We start from the raw sequence: 18,025 nt of genomic DNA, 5'->3' as shown, positions 1-18,025 counted from the left end.
CTGTATTTCGAAGTTTGTCTCAAGCTCATCTGCTTCCATGCCTCCTACGACAGTCACTTCAGGCCTTCATTGTCTCGCCTGAGGGCCACCCATGCAGCAGCTTCTTACAGTGGTTTTGCTCCCTCCTGACTTCTTACGCACCAGTCCATCCTCTGTCAGCCACCAGAATGAGCTGTCTGAAATTTCTCTGGATTCTGATTTCTTACAACATAAAGTCTGACCCTTTCTTTAACTCTCTGTTTGTCTGGTCTCTGCCCTGAACTTATTTCCACTCCTCCAGGTTCTCTGGAGGTGGTTCGCCTGCCTTCCTGCACAGTCCGCAGGCCGATTCTTCTCCCCTTGGCGGGGCTTGGAGTGCAAGCTTCCCACATCTTCACACATGCCTTACCGGATGCCTCCTCCCCTTTGTTTTACATTCACTTCTTTCATGGAAGCTTTCCTTGCTCTCCCCACCCCACCACACCACAACACATTAGGTATTCTTCTCCGTTGCACTTTCCAAATTAAATTGCAGTTAGGTTTATGTGTTTGCTTGTGTTCTGAACTGTGAATGCCTTCATCTTTATGTACCTAGAATTAGGCACACATACAATTAACTTAGATTAAATGAGAATGAATGCATGAACATGGCTGTTCTGTGACCTAGAAGCAAGTGCCACTGTGAAAATGGCAGCATTTTCCTTGTGGCAGGAAAAATGTTTGTGAGTGCATTTTCTCAATTTCAATTTTTTACACATCATTTTCTTCACTTTCAGTTACATACTTCTCCCTGACAAAATGGATGAATAGGTAGCACGTCTATGTATGTTTTTGAAAAACCATGAACATAGACCGCCATGCTTTCTGACAGGTTTTTGTTTCTCTGTGGGAACGTTCTTGTGCCATGATTATTTTCTGCCACTAAAATTGTCCTACGTTTTTATGATGGATTTTCACATATCAGTGTTTCATGACATCCTGCATCATTTGTGGTGTTCTATATGATTCCTAGAGCAGTTCCTACTGAACACCCAGTATATATTCTTGCTGATGAATCAGGAGTGTAGCATAACTTCTGCTGTCTGATAAAGTTGGGCAGTCTTTAAATTAGAGAATAAACATGTTTGAATTCCTTTTCCTTGAAATGAACTCAGGTTCTTAGCCTCAAGACACTTCGAAAATACAAGAAATACGACAGTATGCCCAAGGCTTATTTGATGTACTATTCTTTTTTTTAATAACTTATTTTTTTAAAAGATTTTACTTATTTATTTGAGAGAGAGAGAGAGAGAGTGAGCACTAGAGAGAGAGCAAGCATGAGTGGGGGTCAGCGGGAGAGGGAGAAGCAGGTTCCCTGCCGAGCAGGGAGCCTGACGTGGGGCTCGATCCTGGGACCTGAAATCATGACCCAAGCCGAAGGCAGACGCCAACCAGCTGAGCCACCCAGGTGCTCCTGATGTCCTATTCTTACATTCTCTTCATTTAATGTTTTTCAGAAATTACTTTAAACACTTTAGAGTCATTGTGTGCCTTTAATAATATTTGAACATAGCTATCTTCTGCCTCGTCTTTTTTTTTCCAGGCTAACTTGTCATTTCTTGTAGCTGGATAGTTACCTTGATGATGATTGGATTTTGCTTGGTCAGCATTCATTGTAAGCATGGCAGAAATTTACTGAATTTATACTTGGCTAATTAAGAGTTTATAATAATTCTGTCATGCTGACTTGAACTTTCTCTGTACTGTTTAAGGCAAAGAGAAAAGGATTTGCTTAGCTAATTAAAACTAAACAAGAAGGAATGTTTAATGTACTTGAGGCAAACCGATAACTGTTTTCAAGCATGTAAAAATCAACACAAACTAAGGATATACCAATTAAAATTATTTTTTATTAATTAAAGCATTAATGGATTCTCTAAGGCACAACTTTTTTCTGCCCTCTTCCTTAGCATTTGTTGAGGTTGTTAGGAAATAGGGACCCACTGGTATTTTTAAAGTTCTTTGTTCATGATTCACAGTAAGAAATACATATTACGTTGGTATCCAGTGTACATATACATAAGTTGAACAAAAGTGGTAGAAAGTGGTATATAACCTTACCTTTTATCTCTGTTTTTATTCTCTTATATTTCAAATTTTAAAAAAGTGCTTCTTGGGACTGACTAAATTGATTTTACAAACTGATGAGGACCTGTGTGCGTTTTGAAAGAGGTCCTGTGTGGGTTTATGAACTCGAGTGCAGGAACTTTCTGTTGCCAGGTGCTAGCAGTGCCTGGTGTGAAGCAGGTGCTCAGGAGATATTAATTGAAAGAATTAGTTGGAAAGAGGAGTAAGAAATGAAATCGGAGCTATAAAAGGAGTAGATGTTTTTGGCAGTGAGGTTCTTAGATGTAATCAAGGCAGCAGGGGCAAAGCGCTTTGTCGAATTACTGTTTGGTTTAAGAGTCCTTGTTTTCCAGTAACAGAAACCAGCTTGGAGCTAGCTTATGCAAAGAAGAACCTATCAAAAGGATTTGGGTGTCTGACAGAACCGGAGAGCAGGGGTGCATCTTGTGAATTGGGAAGGGAAACTAGGGACTGGAGAGCCTTCAAGAACCTAGGCGTGTTATCCTGCATCTTTTCATCCCTGCTTCTCTCTGTTTGGCTGTCCCCCCCTCCCTCCGCTGCCCCCCCGCTCCCCTGCAGAATGGTTTCCTCTGATGCTCAGTTCACATGACAGTTTATGTCCAAAGCTCCTGATTTTATATTTTTGTGCAGGCTTCAGTACTGCATGTGACTTGTATATGGTAGAATTAGTAAATTATTAGTCTTTTGATAAGTAGTGCATGCTAGGTGTTAATAATCCCAGGTCACTAGTTTTAGATGAGATCTCTTCTGTCATCCTGCTCTAAGGTTTAGGGTTTCTAATGGCCTTGTTTCACCTTCTGGGTCATACGAATACATTGTGTGCATGCATACGTGTATGATCATTGCTTGCAAAAGTGTGAATTCAGCACATTTTGCATCCATTCCTAGTACTAGGTGAGGTGGGTAGGATGGTTTCAAAGATGAATACAGTGTATTTAGAATAGTTTTGCCCTTTGAAGGTTATGGCCTTGTTCCAGCAAAGTGTATCAAGTCATGCACGGATGAGCTGTATTCATGATGTTCATTCAAAATTAGTCTTTAGTTTTTCCATACCCAGTTTCCATGCCTTGTTTGTCACATTTACCTGTGTCCTTCTTGTCTGGGATAGAGACCTGCTTTGACCCTTCTTCACTTTTTAGTTCACTATTTATATTCTACCTGTGGGCTCCAGCCTTTATTTTAGTATCCATCCGTGTAGCCTGATCCAGGGGCCTGCCCCCATGGCTGTGAACTGCCCTTATGGGCGTCTTCTGGTATCCTGGGCCCCTCTTGGACCCAAGTCAGAAAAATAAGAGAGCTGTACCAGAAAATACGGTTCTTCTCTGCAGGAAACACAGACTGATGGAGAAGAGAAAATCACAAATTTTTTTAAAAAGATTTTATTTATTTATTTTAGAGAGAGGGGGTGGGTGGGACAGGAGTCGAGAGAGACAAGCAGACTTTGTGCTGTTTGTAAGCCTTGCATGGGGCTTGATTTCATGACCCTGAGGTCATGACCTGAGCCAAAATCAAGATTTGGATGCTTAGCTGATGGAGCTACCCAGACGCCCCAAATCATGAATGTTTTTAATGCAACGTAACCATCATAACTCAAGTTTTAACCGGGTACTATAGGATTATTTATGTCAATGCCTGTCACATAGTAGGGCCTCTAGAAAAACTTTGGGAAAGAATTAGTAAATGCGTGAGGGTATTCCTCTGCTATAGCCTCATTGAAGAGGTAACATTTGAGCAGGCTCTGTACAATTTAGATGTGTGTGGGTAATGGGTTGGGTATTTTTCCTGTAGGAACAGCTAGTATACAGGAACCAAGTTGTGGACTGATGGAGAGCAGTTGAGTGTGAATGTGGTGTTATTACGTTGGGAGGATAGCTGAAGGGGGCTAGTTAGAGCAGATGGAGAAAGGCCTCAAAGGCCATGGTGGAGAATTTAGACTTCATTTCCTGAGAGCTACATAAGAATTTCCCAGTCAGGAGTAATAGGAGGAGATTTGTTCTTTTTTTTTTTTTTTTTAAAGATTTTATTTATTTGTTTGACAGACACAGCGAGAGAGGGAACACAAGCAGGGGGAGTGGGAGAGGGAGAAGCAGGCCTCCCACCGAGCAGGGAGCCCGATGTGGGGCTCGATCCCAGGACCCTGGGATCATGACCTGAGCCAAAGGCAGACGCTTAACAACTGAGCCACCCAGGTGCCCCGGAGATTTGTTCTTTTTACAGGTAACTTTGTGGTCTGTCTCAGCCTGGAGTGGCAAGAAATGGGCCATGTGGACATGAATTAAGATGCTCTTTTAAAAGTCTAGGCAAAGATGATGGAGGCTTTACCTAAAGGCTGTAGCAGTGAGGGTGAAAAGAGCTTAAGTTGGGGGGAGATAGACTTTTCAGGACTGTTTGGCTTCAATGCAGGGTCAGATTTAATAAGTCTTGTCCATTCAGTATACGGAGTGGAGGCTAATAAAGCTGAGCCTTAGGTACACCATCCCCTTCTTCTGTGTCCTTCATGACTGATCCTGTGTCTACGTGGTTAATCATTCTTTAGCCTTGTCTCCAGTTTTCCAGTCTTGTAGTTACTTCTTAAACCTAATTGTAGAAATTTGGTTGGTCTCTTTGGCTTTTGGTTATCACTCACCCTTGTACCACTCAGATGTGGATGCTTTGGATGCTAAAATGAAACAAACAAAAGACAAGTGCTCAGTCTTATGGAGGAGATTAGCATATATACAGTTCCTGTAAATCATGATAAATGCTTTAATGGAGGCATGGACAGAATACTGTGAAAGCTAAGAGGAAGGACTACGTGGTGCTCCTGGAGTCAGTTAAGGAAGAGGAGGAGGAAAAGCTCTAGCTTAGTGCTGGTGTACGAGTCAGTCCGATAGGAGAGAATTTGAGGTGCCTGTGGGATATTGGGATGGAAATGATCAGGAGAGGGATGGAGCAATGGGTCTAGAGGAGCAGTAGGCCTAGACCTTGACCAGGCATCAGGGAACCTAAGCAACAACAAAACCATGCCCTGGGGCTATGCATCGAGATTCTGATTTAATTAACCTGGGATAGGGACTCAGCTTGGTTATGTTCTAAATGATTGAGGTGATGCTAATGTGCAGCCAGAATTGACAGTCATTTTAATTCAGGGCGAAGGTCTTCTTGGAGATGGTGGAGTGTAGTGATAGCTGAAGCCTTAGATATGGATCAGTTTGGGAAGGAGGGAGAAGTAGAAGAAAAAAGAACCAGACAAAAACCCTAATTAGGGAATGCCAACATTATGGTTGCCGGCAAGGATGTGCTGGCCAAGGAGAACCTGTGAGCACAATCCCTAAATCTTAATTTGCATTCTTTTAAAATTTAGGTTGTTTATGTATATTTTGCTTAACTTATTTCTTATGATCCAGAGTGGATTGTGCATCAGGATACCTTAATGCCCAATTCACATATATTTTGTTGATTGACGGACTGATGCAACTGATAAACATTAATCTTTTTATCACTGATGTGGAAAATCATGACCTTTAATTCTTATCAGAAGCAAATACCTATATCTGCCTCCAAGTTTATTTAGAAGAAGAATGCATGAAAGTAACAATTTCCAAGAATCCATTTTATTTTCTGAATTCAAAGTCACCTGTCATTTTTGCCATAAATTCTTTGAAGCATGAAATAGCCTGCCAGTTGTCTATTGCTCTCAAAGTTAATGAATGGTTATCAATTTATCATGGGTAATAACCTAGCTGCAAATTGTAAAGAAGGCATTCTATCACTTCCTAGCATTTTTGCCTCAAGGCTATATCTGCCTTTTCTACAGGATTTGGAGGCTTAGTCTTCCTAAAGCTTTTAATGGAGCACATTTCTTACTTGGAAACCTCTTTACACTTTGTAATAGTGCAGTGAAATATTAGCTGGTTATATCTTGCTCTGTATGATAGATTTGTGTAAATAAAATTTCTTGTTGTAGGATGCCATAGTTTTACACTGAACCAATATAGCATTTTAGTTTGAGAGATATTTAATTTTTATATCCAATTCATTATTCTGTTCTATTCTAACAAGTAAAGTATCATGGTTTTCCAGCTCTCTAGCTTCTTGATTACGTAGTTAATGATTAGAAAACCAGAACTGTTTCAAGGAACCTTACTTTTTAAAGATATTCCTTTTTCTTTTTCCCAAAAAAGAGAAGAACTCTGTAACATGAGCTCTTTCAGGTCAAGTACTTGGACTTGGCTGTATTATTAAAAACGGCAACAACAAATGGGGTCCATGTCTTATTCAACTTCACATTTCAGGCCCTGAGGGTAGTTTAGTTCAGTATATATTTCTGGAATTGAATTAATGTGAACTATCACCTTACTTCCTAAGTTATAAGTTTGTGGTATTGTAAAGTGTCCCCTACTAAGGGATGGGAGGACATTGATTTAACCCCATATGTGGCTTTTATCCTCGAAGTATAAATAGACAGGATGACGTAGTTAACTGTTTCTTTTCAGTTACAAGCTTAAGAATTTCAGTCCTGGGGCACCTGGGTGGCTCAGTTGTTAAGCGGCTGCCTTCCACTCGGGTCATGATCTCAGGGTCCTGGGATCGAGCCCCGCATCGGGCTCCCTGCTCTGTGGGAAGCCTGCTTCTCCCTCTCCCACTCCCCCTGCTTGTTTTCCCTCTCTCACTGTGTCTCTCTCTGTCAAAGAAATAAATGAAATCTTTAAAAAAAAAAAAAGAATTTCAGTCCCATTTCTTTCATTGTTAAAGGGCTGCCCTCAGAACTTGCCCCAGGTCCTGTTGCTTTATGTAAGAATTCTTTGTGTATTTTTATCTGTTTCATTTTGACTCCTTCAAAGGAGATTTGCAACAGTGGCTTGTGTATAGCAGTGGTTAATGTAATTAGTGACTCTGCTTTAATGAAGCAGGAGAATAAACATTACATTTGTTGAGGGTTGACCTAATTTGGGTATCAACAGATGACTCGACAAAGCTCACCTGCTTATCATTGCTTTTTAGGGCTGGTTTGCTTCCTACTCTTGCAACTTAGCTGCTTGAGGAGCCCTTTGAGCCCCCCCCCCCCTTTTTTTAATGATTTTATTTATTTTAGAGAGAGAGAACATGGGGAGGGGCAGGGGGGAGAGAGGGGGACAAGCAGATGCCACGCTGAGCATGGAGCCCCAGGTGGGGCTTGATCCCACAACCCTGAGATCATGGCCTGATCCTAAACCAAGAGTCAGACGCCCAACTGACTGAGCCACCCAGGCAGCCCCTCTTTTTTTTTTTTAAATTAAAAGAGTGTTAAATTAGGAAGGAAGCTGAATGATTTAGTTTTTTTTTTTTAAGATTTTATTTATTTGAGAGCAAAAGCAATCACAGAGGGAGAGGGATCACAGAGGCAGAGGGAGAAGCAGACTTGGCGCTGAGCAGAGAGCCTGATGTGGGGCTCAATCCCAGGACCCTGAGATCATGACCTGAGCGCAAGGCAGACATTTAGCTGACTGAGCCACCCAGGTGCCCCTAGCTGTCTTAATTTTATAGTTGAAGAAACAGTGGATTGTATATAGCTACTTAATGGTAGCTCCTTGAGGGTTAGGGTTTGAGGTTGTGCTGTGAGAAAAGTAACATTTATTGGACATAGAACATATACTTAGGTGTTTAAAAACAATATCATACTTTGGATGTATGCATTAGATGTAGGTTTGCCTATTTGAAATCTAAAGTCAGAATATAAAATCCTATTGATTTAAAAAAATAGACTTTTTTTTCAGTGAACAGTTGTAGATTCATAGCTACATTGAGTGGAAAGTACAGAGAGTTCCCAAATACATGCCTGCGCACTTGTACAGCCTCACCCACCTTCAACATCTCCCACCAGAGTAATACATTTGTTACAACCAATGAACCTACATTGACACATCATTATCACCCAAAGTCTGTAGTTTACATTAAGGTTCACTCTTGGTGTTGGTTGTACATTCTGTGGGTCTGAACAAATGTATGACGACTTGTATTTACCAGTAGAGTATCACACAGAATAGTTTCACTGCTCTAAAAATCCTTTGCTCTGCCTGGCCATCCCTCCCTTCTCCTTAATCTTTGGCAAACCACTGATATTTTTACTGTCTCCATAATTTTGCCTTTTCCAGAATGTTGTACAGTTGGAATCCTATATTCCTAGCCTTTTCAGATTGGCTTCTTCTACTTAGCAATATGATTTAAGTTCCCCTATGTCTTTTCATGGGTGGATAGCTCTTTTTTTTTTTTTTTAATTGCTGAATTATATTCCATTGTCTGGATAAAATTCTAATGGTTTTGGGTGCCTGAATGTCTTAAAGATTTTATCTCAGTCCCTTTTTAATCCCAGAATCTAGTCAGCCAACAAATATTTGTTGGAAGCCAGCAGAGTACTTTGTCACTCTCCAAGGCTGCGGGGATACAACAGTGATCAAAACAGACATGAGCTATGCCTGTCCTCATGGAACCAGGGATAATTTCTAGAACCTAACAGGTGCCCTGAAGTGTGTTTTTGCTCATGGCCCATCAATTCATTGGAGGTTGTCTTGTTTTCAACTGTGGTAATACACATTTATTTCCAGTAGGTGGTGGTAGAGTCATATACCTGGATTATTTTGCACCATAATTAAGTCACTAATTGTTTGCTTGTAAATACAGTTTTCTTTATAGTAAGTACAGTTTAAATCTGTTTATATTAATTCACTAGAATGTAATCACTAAATTAAAATGAGAATTTCTAACACATCTTGCAGAATGAATCCCAATAGGTAAAATTTCTCAGGTTTTTACGTTTTTCTTTGTTTTATAATGAAAATGTATTGAGATTTGGCAACATGGCAGGTTTTGTGCTAATATTGGGGATTCGGAGTTGAATATGATTCCCTTTTTGTCTTTGATATATTACAGTTTAATGAGGGAGACAGACACGAAAAGAGATCCAAAACTTGCAGTGAAATGTGTACGTATTAAGTGTACCATTAGGTGAACTCTGACAGATACATACACCCGTGTATAACCCAGATTCTTCTGGAGTTATAGATCATTACCATTTTGGGGTGGCTGTTTTTAAGGGTCCTGTGCAGGCTGAGTAAGCAGAGGAAGCTAGTAGAGAGATAAATGGCAGTGATCAAACCCAGCATTTACCAAGAAGGTCATCTGGTCAAGTATCAGTTCAAATCCAGCCCTTGTGAGTCCTGGATGTACTTTGGTTCTGTCCCCGATATTTTACATGAACTGGTTTTGGTGGTTTTCTTTCCCTTGTAGTCAAAACAGTATATCCATGCTAGAATGCCCATCCTTTACTTTCTGAGATGAGGGAGTTGGTCCTGTACTCCTAATAACATAACTTAAAAAACAACTCTCAGACTTAATAGCAAAAGGTTATTGAATCACAGGATTAAATATTTCAATGGTGAGAATCATAACCTACGCAAAGCAGGTAACTTCATTAAGCACTTTGTTCTGTTCTTCTTTGTGGTCACAGTCTCTTTTTAGGACAGTCCTAAACAGCTGGTACTTATCGTTCCTTGGGTTGGGGACATGCATGGGGTAACTTATGTTCAAAGAGATTATAGAATTTACATAACATCATAGCTAAAGGAATAAGATTTTTTTTTTAAGATTTTTATTTATTTGACAGAGAGACATAGTGAGAGAGGGAACACAAGCAGAGGGACTGGTAGAGGGAGAAGCAGGCTTCCCACGGAGCAGGGAGCCTGATGCGGGGCTTGATCCCAGGACTCTGGGATCATGACCTGAGCCGAAGGCAGACGCTTAATGACTGAGCCACCCAGGCGCCCCTAAAGGAGTAAGATTTTGCAAGCCAGGTTTCTCTGGTTCTAAAGTAGGACCTCCCCACCCCCAACTATCATGCTGTCTTGGAAGGAATATTTAAGTTACAAAGTGAAAAACACAAAAATAAAATGAGAATTATAAGTTATTTTCCTAGTTGTGGAAGCAAATGAAGACCATCCAAATGAGAACAACCAATGGCTATTTATTCAGAGCTTGATGTAGTAAAGGAGTCAGACCACATCACTTTCATTCGGCAGAGATTCAAAGGCAGGCAGTGGAGTGGGAATGCTTTTTGGTGGAAAAAAGGGAAGTTCAGGTGTGCTCTGATCGGAGCTATTCGTATGGGGAAGCTGGAGGCAGGCTAATTAGAAGGATATTCTATGTGATTGGTTTGGTGCATTTTTAATTTTCTCTGTTGGTCCTAAGTTGAAGTAGGGGCAAAAATGAGGGAAGCTGTCTGTAATCAAGTCATGGTCATTTGGGGCTGATCATTACAGAAGTTATTGCTTGACTTCCTGTACTGGTTACTGTTGTAACCAACCCATTATGGTTTCCTGGGCTGGATGCCGCAAGTTGTGGGTCAGAATTCTTTTTTTTTTTTTTAAAGATTTTATTTATTTATTTATTTGACAGAGAAAGAGATAGCGAGAGCAGGAACATAAGCAGGGGGAGTGAGAGAGGGAGAAGCAGGCTTCCCGCCGAGCACGGAGCCTGACATGGGGCTCGATCCCACGTGGCCTGAGCTGAAGGCAGACGCTTAATGGCTGAGCCACCCAGGCGCCCCAGAATTCTACTTTTATATATGGTCTGGCCATTTTCCATTTGTATATTGAGTAGATGTGTTGGGGACCGGTAGTTCTTGCTAAAGGATTGATTATGTAATATATATTCAAATATATTTTATTTTCATAGGATAATGACAGTTTGACTTCTGGACAGGGAAGAGTAGAGGAAGAAGAGAGGATCATTTCTTGAACATCTGTTTTATCCCAAACTCTGTGCATTGGTTCTTAGTGTGTCCTTAGGAGCAGCAGCCTCAGCCTCCTGTGGAACTTGTTAGCAATGCAGGTAGTCAGCCCTCACCCCAGACCCACCGAATCAGGAACTGTGAGTGGGAGCCAGCAGTTTATTTTTTCACAAGCCCTACAGGTGGCTCTGATGCATGGTAAAGTGGGGAACCACTGCTTTCTACCCAGGAATCCTAATAACTACAAGGCAGGTCAGACTACAGCGCCATTTCATAGTTAAGAAAATGAGGTGACGATTGGCAGCTTGCTGTGGTAAGTATGGGAAGCGATAGATGCAGGAGTGGAATCCAGGCCAGTGGGACCGTAAAGACCCATGCTCAGGTGAGCTTCTCATTACGTGAATTTTACCTCCATTAAAACCAGCCAACCAAAGCAACAAAAAACTATGAGTTTCCTAGAGCTGCCATAATAAATTAGTACAGATTTGGTGGCTTAAAAGAGAAATTCATTCTCTCAGAGTTCTGGAGATCAGGAGTTTGAAATCAGGGTGTTGGCAGGGCTTTCTCTAAAGGCTGTAGTGGGGCGCCTGGGTGGCTCAGTTGGTTAAGTGTCTGCCTTCGGCTCAGGTCATGATCCCAGGGTCCTGGGATCAAGCCCCCCATTGGGCTCCCTGCTCAGCAGGGAAACTGCTTCTCCCTCTCCCTCTGCCACTCCCCCTGCTTGTACTTTCTTTCCCTCTCTCTGTCAAAAAAAAAAAAAAAAAAAAAAGGCTGTAGTGGAGAATCATTCGTCGAGTCTTCGGAGCTTCTGGTGGTCCCCCTGCTCCTTGCGTTTCTTGGTTTGTAGTCATATGACTCCAAGCTCTGCCTCTACTGTCACATGCTTTCTTCCTGCATGTCCTCTCCATGTGTTATTTTCTTATAAGACACCATTCACTGAATTTAGGATCCACCCAATGTAGTATGACCTCATCTTAACCAATGACATTTGCAAAAACCCTGTTTGCAAATAAGGTCACATTCCGGGTAGACATGAATTTCGGGGGCATTGTATTCAATGCATAGCACCTTTGTGGAAAACCCATTGACAAGATACGAGAGTCTCTTTCTGGATACTCTGTTCTGTTTTATTGATGTATATATTTATCTTTATGTCAATACTATGCTGTCTTGATTACTGTAGCTTTATAGTAAGTCTTGACATCAGGTACTATGAGTTGTCCACCTTTGTTCTTTGTGAAATTTGTTCTAGCTATTTTAGGTCTTTGCTTTTCCATATAAATTATAGAATCAGTTTGTCTATTTCTATAAAAATGCCTACTGGGATTTGGATTGGGATTGCTTTGAATCTGTTGATCAATTTGATTTCTTATTTATTGGGTTTTCTATAAATGTATTTAGGTCTGCCTTTCACAAGTGTTTAATGGTGGCTTGAGGTGTTCCTTGGCTTGTGGTTGCAAGTCCAGTCTCTGTATCTGTCTTCGTGTGGCCTACTCTCTGCATCTTCTCATCTTCTGCCTCTTATTGGGATAGTCATCACTAGATTTAGGGCCCAGCCAGGGAATCTCAGATCATCTCTTCTCGAGATCTTTAATTTAATTATATCTGCAAATATCCGTTTTCCAAATAAGGTCACATTCACAAGTTCCTGGGCTTAGGATGTGTTTGTATCTTTTTGAGGGCCACTCTTTGACCCACTATGAGGACCATGCTCAGTCACCTGCTTGAAAATTAATTACTTTATGATAAAAATGCAAAACAAATCTTGTGTGCACACCGAGTACAGGAAAACATTAGGGTCCATTCTTGACTGATCTTATTTCCTACAACTAGCCCCAGCACACTGGACCCCAGCCACACTATCTTTTTGCTGTTTGTGAAACACTCCAAGCAGGGTTTTTTCCTGTTCCCGTTGCCTGGGTTTCTCATCCTCCAGATGCTACAGGCTACTCCCTCAAATTTATTTGGGTCTCTGCCCAATGTCATCTTATCAGAGGGGCTCTCTCTAAAGTATCTGTACTCTATCATTCTTCATCACCCTGCTGCTTTATTTTTTTCTAAGCATTTAACACCATCTGATATATTACACAGTTATTTCTCTGGCTGTTGTTTGTCTTCATAAACTATAATGTCAGCCCCATAATCATAGGGTCTCTATTAAACGTTTATTAATATATCCCTAACACCTAAAAAGTATCTGGCACATGGCAAATATTTAGCAAATGATTTTGAATTAATTTAAATGAATGTGGGAGGGTAAAATATAAGAAGACGAAATCAGAGGGAGACAAACCATAAGAGATTCTTTATCAAAGGAAATAAACTGAGAGTTGCTGGAGGGGAGGGGTGGGGGGATGGGTAACTGGGTGATGGGCATTAAGGAGGGCACTTGATATAATGAGCACTGGGTGTTATATACAACTGATGAATCACTGACCTCTACCACTGAAACTAATAATACAATATATGTTAATTAAATTTAAATAAATTTGAATGAAAGGGTGATATTCTTTAGTTGGGAAATAACCTTTAAACAAGTAGATGACTTTTTTTTTAAAGATTTGTTTATGTATTTGAGAGCACGTGCACACACACCCGTGTGGAGGGGAGACACAGAGGAGAGGGAGAGAGAATCCCAAGCAGATTCCCCACTGAGCACAGAGCCTGATGGGTCAATCTCACTACCCTGAGATCATGACCTGAGCTGAAATCAAGAGGTGGATGACCAACTGACTGAGCCACCCAGGCGCCCCAAAGGAGATGACTTTTTAAGTCACATTGTATTAGAACCCAGGTTTTAAAAAACAGCAGCTTACAGTTAAAAGCTCTTAACTGTCAAGTTTGGGACAATTTATTTTTTATTTTAATTTTTTATGTATTTATTTTTTTAAGTTTGGGATAATTTAAATATCAAGAAAGAATAATAATTCTGATTGATTGTAATATTTTGAATAAGTAAAAATGTCTTGGTCTGTAGTGGTACAAAAAGGGTAGTTGGTAGGGGGAGAAAAACAAAAAGGAAAGCTCTACCTTACAGAAGAATGCCTTCGCATAAGTATAGATGAATGATAGAAAATCAACACTTTGAGATACTCTTGCAAAAATATTTCACCTGAGGGACACCTGGGCGGCTCAGTCCATTAGGCGTCTGCCTTCGGCTCGGGTCATGATCCCAGGGTTCTGGGATCGAGTCCCGCATTGGTCTCCTTGCTCAGCAGGGAGCCTGCTTCTCCCTCTGCCGGCCACTCCCCCTGCTTGTGCTTTCTCTCTCTGACAAATAAATAAAAAAAATCTTAAAAAAGTTTCACCTGAATCTAATCAAACCTATACTGAACTTCAAGGTTTTAGGAAACACAGGGGATAGAGAAACAAGGTAAATGGCCTCAAGAGGAAAAAAGTCACATAAGTTCAAAATGCATGACACTTAATAAGACAACAGTTTTTTGGAACGTTTCAAAAAGTCATCGCAAAAAAGAGACTGTGTGAAAGAATTTTCTAGACTAAAGGAAATTGAAGCATAATTAACACTTGTGAAGTATGAACTTAGATTGGATCCAGGTTGAAGGGGGAAGTTGTAACAAACATTCTTTCAACAATTGGAGACATTTGAACACAGATTGTATAGTAGATAATATTATGTGATCATTGTTTATGTTCTTGGGTGGGATAATAGTATGTGATTATATCAGAGACATTATTCCTAGGAATCACATGCTGGAGGCTCTTGGGATGGTTGTGACCGCTGCCGTTTTCAGATGGATGAGCAAAAGAACATAAAGAGGTAGGGGGTGTGTGTGTGTGTGTGTGTGTGTGTGTGTGTGTGTGTGTGTGTGTGTGTGTGTTGGGGAGATGGAGCCGACGAGCAAAAGAACATAAAGAGGTAGGGTGTGTGTGTGTGTGTGTGTGTGTGTGTGTGTGTGTGTGTGTGTGTGTGTTGGGGAGATGGAGCCGACGAGCAAAAGAACATAAAGAGGTAGGGTGTGTGTGTGTGTGTGTGTGTGTGTGTGTGTGTGTGTGTGTGTGTGTTGGGGAGATGGAGCCGACGTGGCAAATCGCTAACACACGTTGAATCTGGGTAAAGGGTATAGTAGTGACCGTTGTATTTTTTCCCCCTCAACTTTTCTGTCTGGAAAAAGTGGGAGGAAAATAAGGAAAACAGTTCTCTCTCTTTTTTTTTTTTTTGATAGTGCCACATTCCCTTGTCAGGTTTCACCGTGGATGATGTGCACCCTTTCGTTTCATATTCCTTCCTTTGGAAGTTAAAGAATTTAGTAGTTTTGTGGATTTCAGCATTTTTTTTAAAGATTTTATTTATTTATTTGAGAGAGAGAATGAGAGAGAGCATGAGAGGGGGGAAGGTCAGAGGGAGAAGCGGACTCTCTGCTGAGCAGGGAGCCCGATGTGGGACTCGATCCCGGGACTCCAGGATCATGACCTGAGCCGAAGGCAGCAGTTGCTTAACCAATGAGCCACCCAGGCGCCCTGGAAAACAGTTCTCTTAAAAAGTTTCATGTGAAAGAATAGTGCTCAACAATCCAAGTGATGGGTGCCTGGGTGACTCAGTCGTTAAGCATCTGCCTTCGGCCCAGGTCATAATCCCATGGTCCTGGGATTGGGCCCCACATTGGGCTCCCTGCTCGGCGGGGGACCTGCTTCTCCCTCTCCCACTCCCCCTGCTTGTGTTCCCTCTCTCACTGTGTCTCTCTCTGTCAAATAAATAAATAAAATCTTAAACAAAACAAAACAAAACAAAAACAATCCAAGTGATGATTACATGGCAGTTAATTACCCAGAGGAGGTGAGGCTTCCTTTAACTGGGAAAGAGTGTTGAATGAGGAATTGACTAAGCATGAAGTTGACCTGTCCACTGTGATTTATGATGTGTGATGAGTGTCCTTCTAGTTCTCTGTATGTGGGTATTTCTGGACTATAAAGGTTGAAAAAGAAATACTGGAAAGACAATCATCCTTGTTTTGGGAGAATCAATCTTAAAAGACAGGTGAGACCGCTTCACGTATGTGGCCTGTGAGTCCATCTCTTTCTGTCTCTGTCTGTCTATGTTTCTGTCTGTCTCTCGGATATTTGTGAGAGGAACTACAGGGGTTAAGTTTGTTTGCAAATATCAAATATTTTTAGTATTTTTACCTTGTTATAAGCCTGGCATTTTCCTCTGGTTTTTATAGCCAGTAGTCAGTTTTTCTGTTTTGAAGCAATCAGTTATGGTATTGATTTTACAAGTATTCTTTCTTCATACTGCATTTTGTTACTCAACTTTAAGGAAATTAAGGGGACCAAAAAAGTTGCATGCATGCTGTAATTCACTTATTCAGTCACCCACCCAATTTCTCAGAGAAAGGCAAAACATCACGGATTACCTTAAAATAAATCTAGTTTCCAAATGAAATGGTACATTTAACACTTAAATACAATTATTTATAGGATTTGGTATTGCTTCTTGAAAACTATATAGCTTAAAATAGAGAACTTGCTCTAATAATGGTGTGATAAGATTAGCTAGGATGCCATTGCTAAATCACTGTTATAGGAAATCCCTTTTAATAATGCAGTGTCATTAGATACCTCAACTTATAAAGGTTCATAGAATCTGTCCCCATATGGTACCAGTGTAAATCATACATAAGTTTCCATCAAATTTAGAAATAGGCAGAGATCCTGTTGCAAACTCAGGGAGCCAGCTTGAATGGGTTTAGAAAAACAGCACCTGTTAGATAATATCTCTGATGTGAAAGTTCCATTTACTAAGATTAGTACGTTTTCTTTCCCAGATCACAATATATTGGACAATATGTCTTTTTTTATTTTTGATATTCTTTGGAGGATTTTGTTCGTTTGTATAGTAAATTGTCCCACCTTATTAGATAAATAGAATTCGTTCCAGAGTTGCCTTTGGGACAAATGTGGTAACACATTATCCTATGGTTGTAGCATTGAGATGTCTTGATTCTTTGCTTACCTGCTGTTTGCTCCGTGTAGTGATATACTGTTTCATAGTTTGTTCAGTAGTAAAATAAGCAGTGATTTTGGGCAGTACTTCCACAATAGCATTGGGAAACTATGCCATATCTTCTTCGCCTTTTTTTCATTATGTTCTTTGTTTTTAGAGGCAACTGATATAATCGAGTCTTTTGATTTACCTTAGTAAATGGGGAGGTAAAAATTAAGAACGAAACTAGTTGTAGCAAAGTTTGAAATGGAATGGAATTAACTGCTTGAGATCTTGAATAAACTTGATCTGTGGGGCAATTCGTTGATTATATATTCATGTTATTCATTCTTTTTTTTTTAAGATTTTAATTATTTATTTGAGAGAGAGAGAATGAGAGATAGAGAGCACGAGAGGGAAGAGGGTCAGAGGGAGAAGCAGACCCCCCTCCAAGCAGGGAGCCCGATGCGGGACTCGATCCTGGGACTCCAGGATCATGACCTGAGCCGAAGGCAGTCACTTAACCAACTGAGCCACCCAGGTGCCCTCATGTTATTCATTCTTAACAGATGTCTAGCAATGCCTTACTTTTTATGAGTTATTAAGGTAATTCCTTCATTTCTAGAAATATTTTCTTTTTTTTTTTTTGGACGTCCACTCAAAGGCAAAGCTCCAGGCACCTTTCAGAAGTGAGAATGTTTGTGAAATTAAGTCTAGGTCATTCAGGCAAATTAAGTTCTTATCTGTACTAAGCTCTCCCAGACAAATGACTAGAAGTCCTCTCCGTACTTGCACAAATTAAATTCCTAATCTCTTGGTTTGCAAAAGACTATGTCTTAACACCTGTAGGGGTTTTCTAACTCAGCTCTCTTGATTCATTTTCTTTGTTGTTAACTGTGTCATATGCTATTAGACTCTGGGCACCTTAAACCATTTGAAATTCAGATAAAGATTTGTGAGTGGCTTCAAAATAGCAGAATCTTCTTATTGCTATTTATCCCTTAGGTGACTTACTAGTAAGAAGGGAAAATTTTTATGCTCTTCCTAAACTGTGTTCTGATTGGGGTTAGATTCATGAAAGGCAATTTTAAGAGACATAGGACAGACTTGTAATTGAAAATAATTTGTTTCCGTTTTGTCGGAGTTGACTGTTAACAAGTTTTTTCTTACTCATAGCCTGAACTGCTGGCTGTTAGTATTTACTGAGTGATATGCTAGGTTTGGTGTTAAGT

At 40.5% G+C, this 18,025-nt stretch overlaps 1 protein-coding gene across 5 annotated transcripts in view; it reads left to right on the top strand.

Annotated features, from left to right (window-relative positions):
* The window catches only part of SMYD3 (SET and MYND domain containing 3), a 707,320-nt gene that overhangs the window by 65,597 nt on the left and 623,698 nt on the right, over positions 1-18,025 (top strand). Inside the window, exon 1 of one of the 5 annotated variants that reach the window (XM_027613203.2) lies at positions 14,559-14,630. The exons of the other annotated variants lie outside the window; for them this stretch is intronic. Within the exon in view, the coding sequence (XP_027469004.1) occupies positions 14,605-14,630 (26 nt within the window). The 5' untranslated portion in view covers positions 14,559-14,604. Of the gene's footprint in view, positions 1-14,558; positions 14,631-18,025 lie in introns of those variants that run through there. 5 annotated transcript variants of the gene reach the window in all.

This window comes from Zalophus californianus, chromosome 10 (assembly GCF_009762305.2).
Source record: "Zalophus californianus isolate mZalCal1 chromosome 10, mZalCal1.pri.v2, whole genome shotgun sequence".
NCBI lineage: Eukaryota > Metazoa > Chordata > Mammalia > Carnivora > Otariidae > Zalophus > Zalophus californianus.
This window is presented reverse-complemented; position numbering and strand designations above follow the sequence as displayed.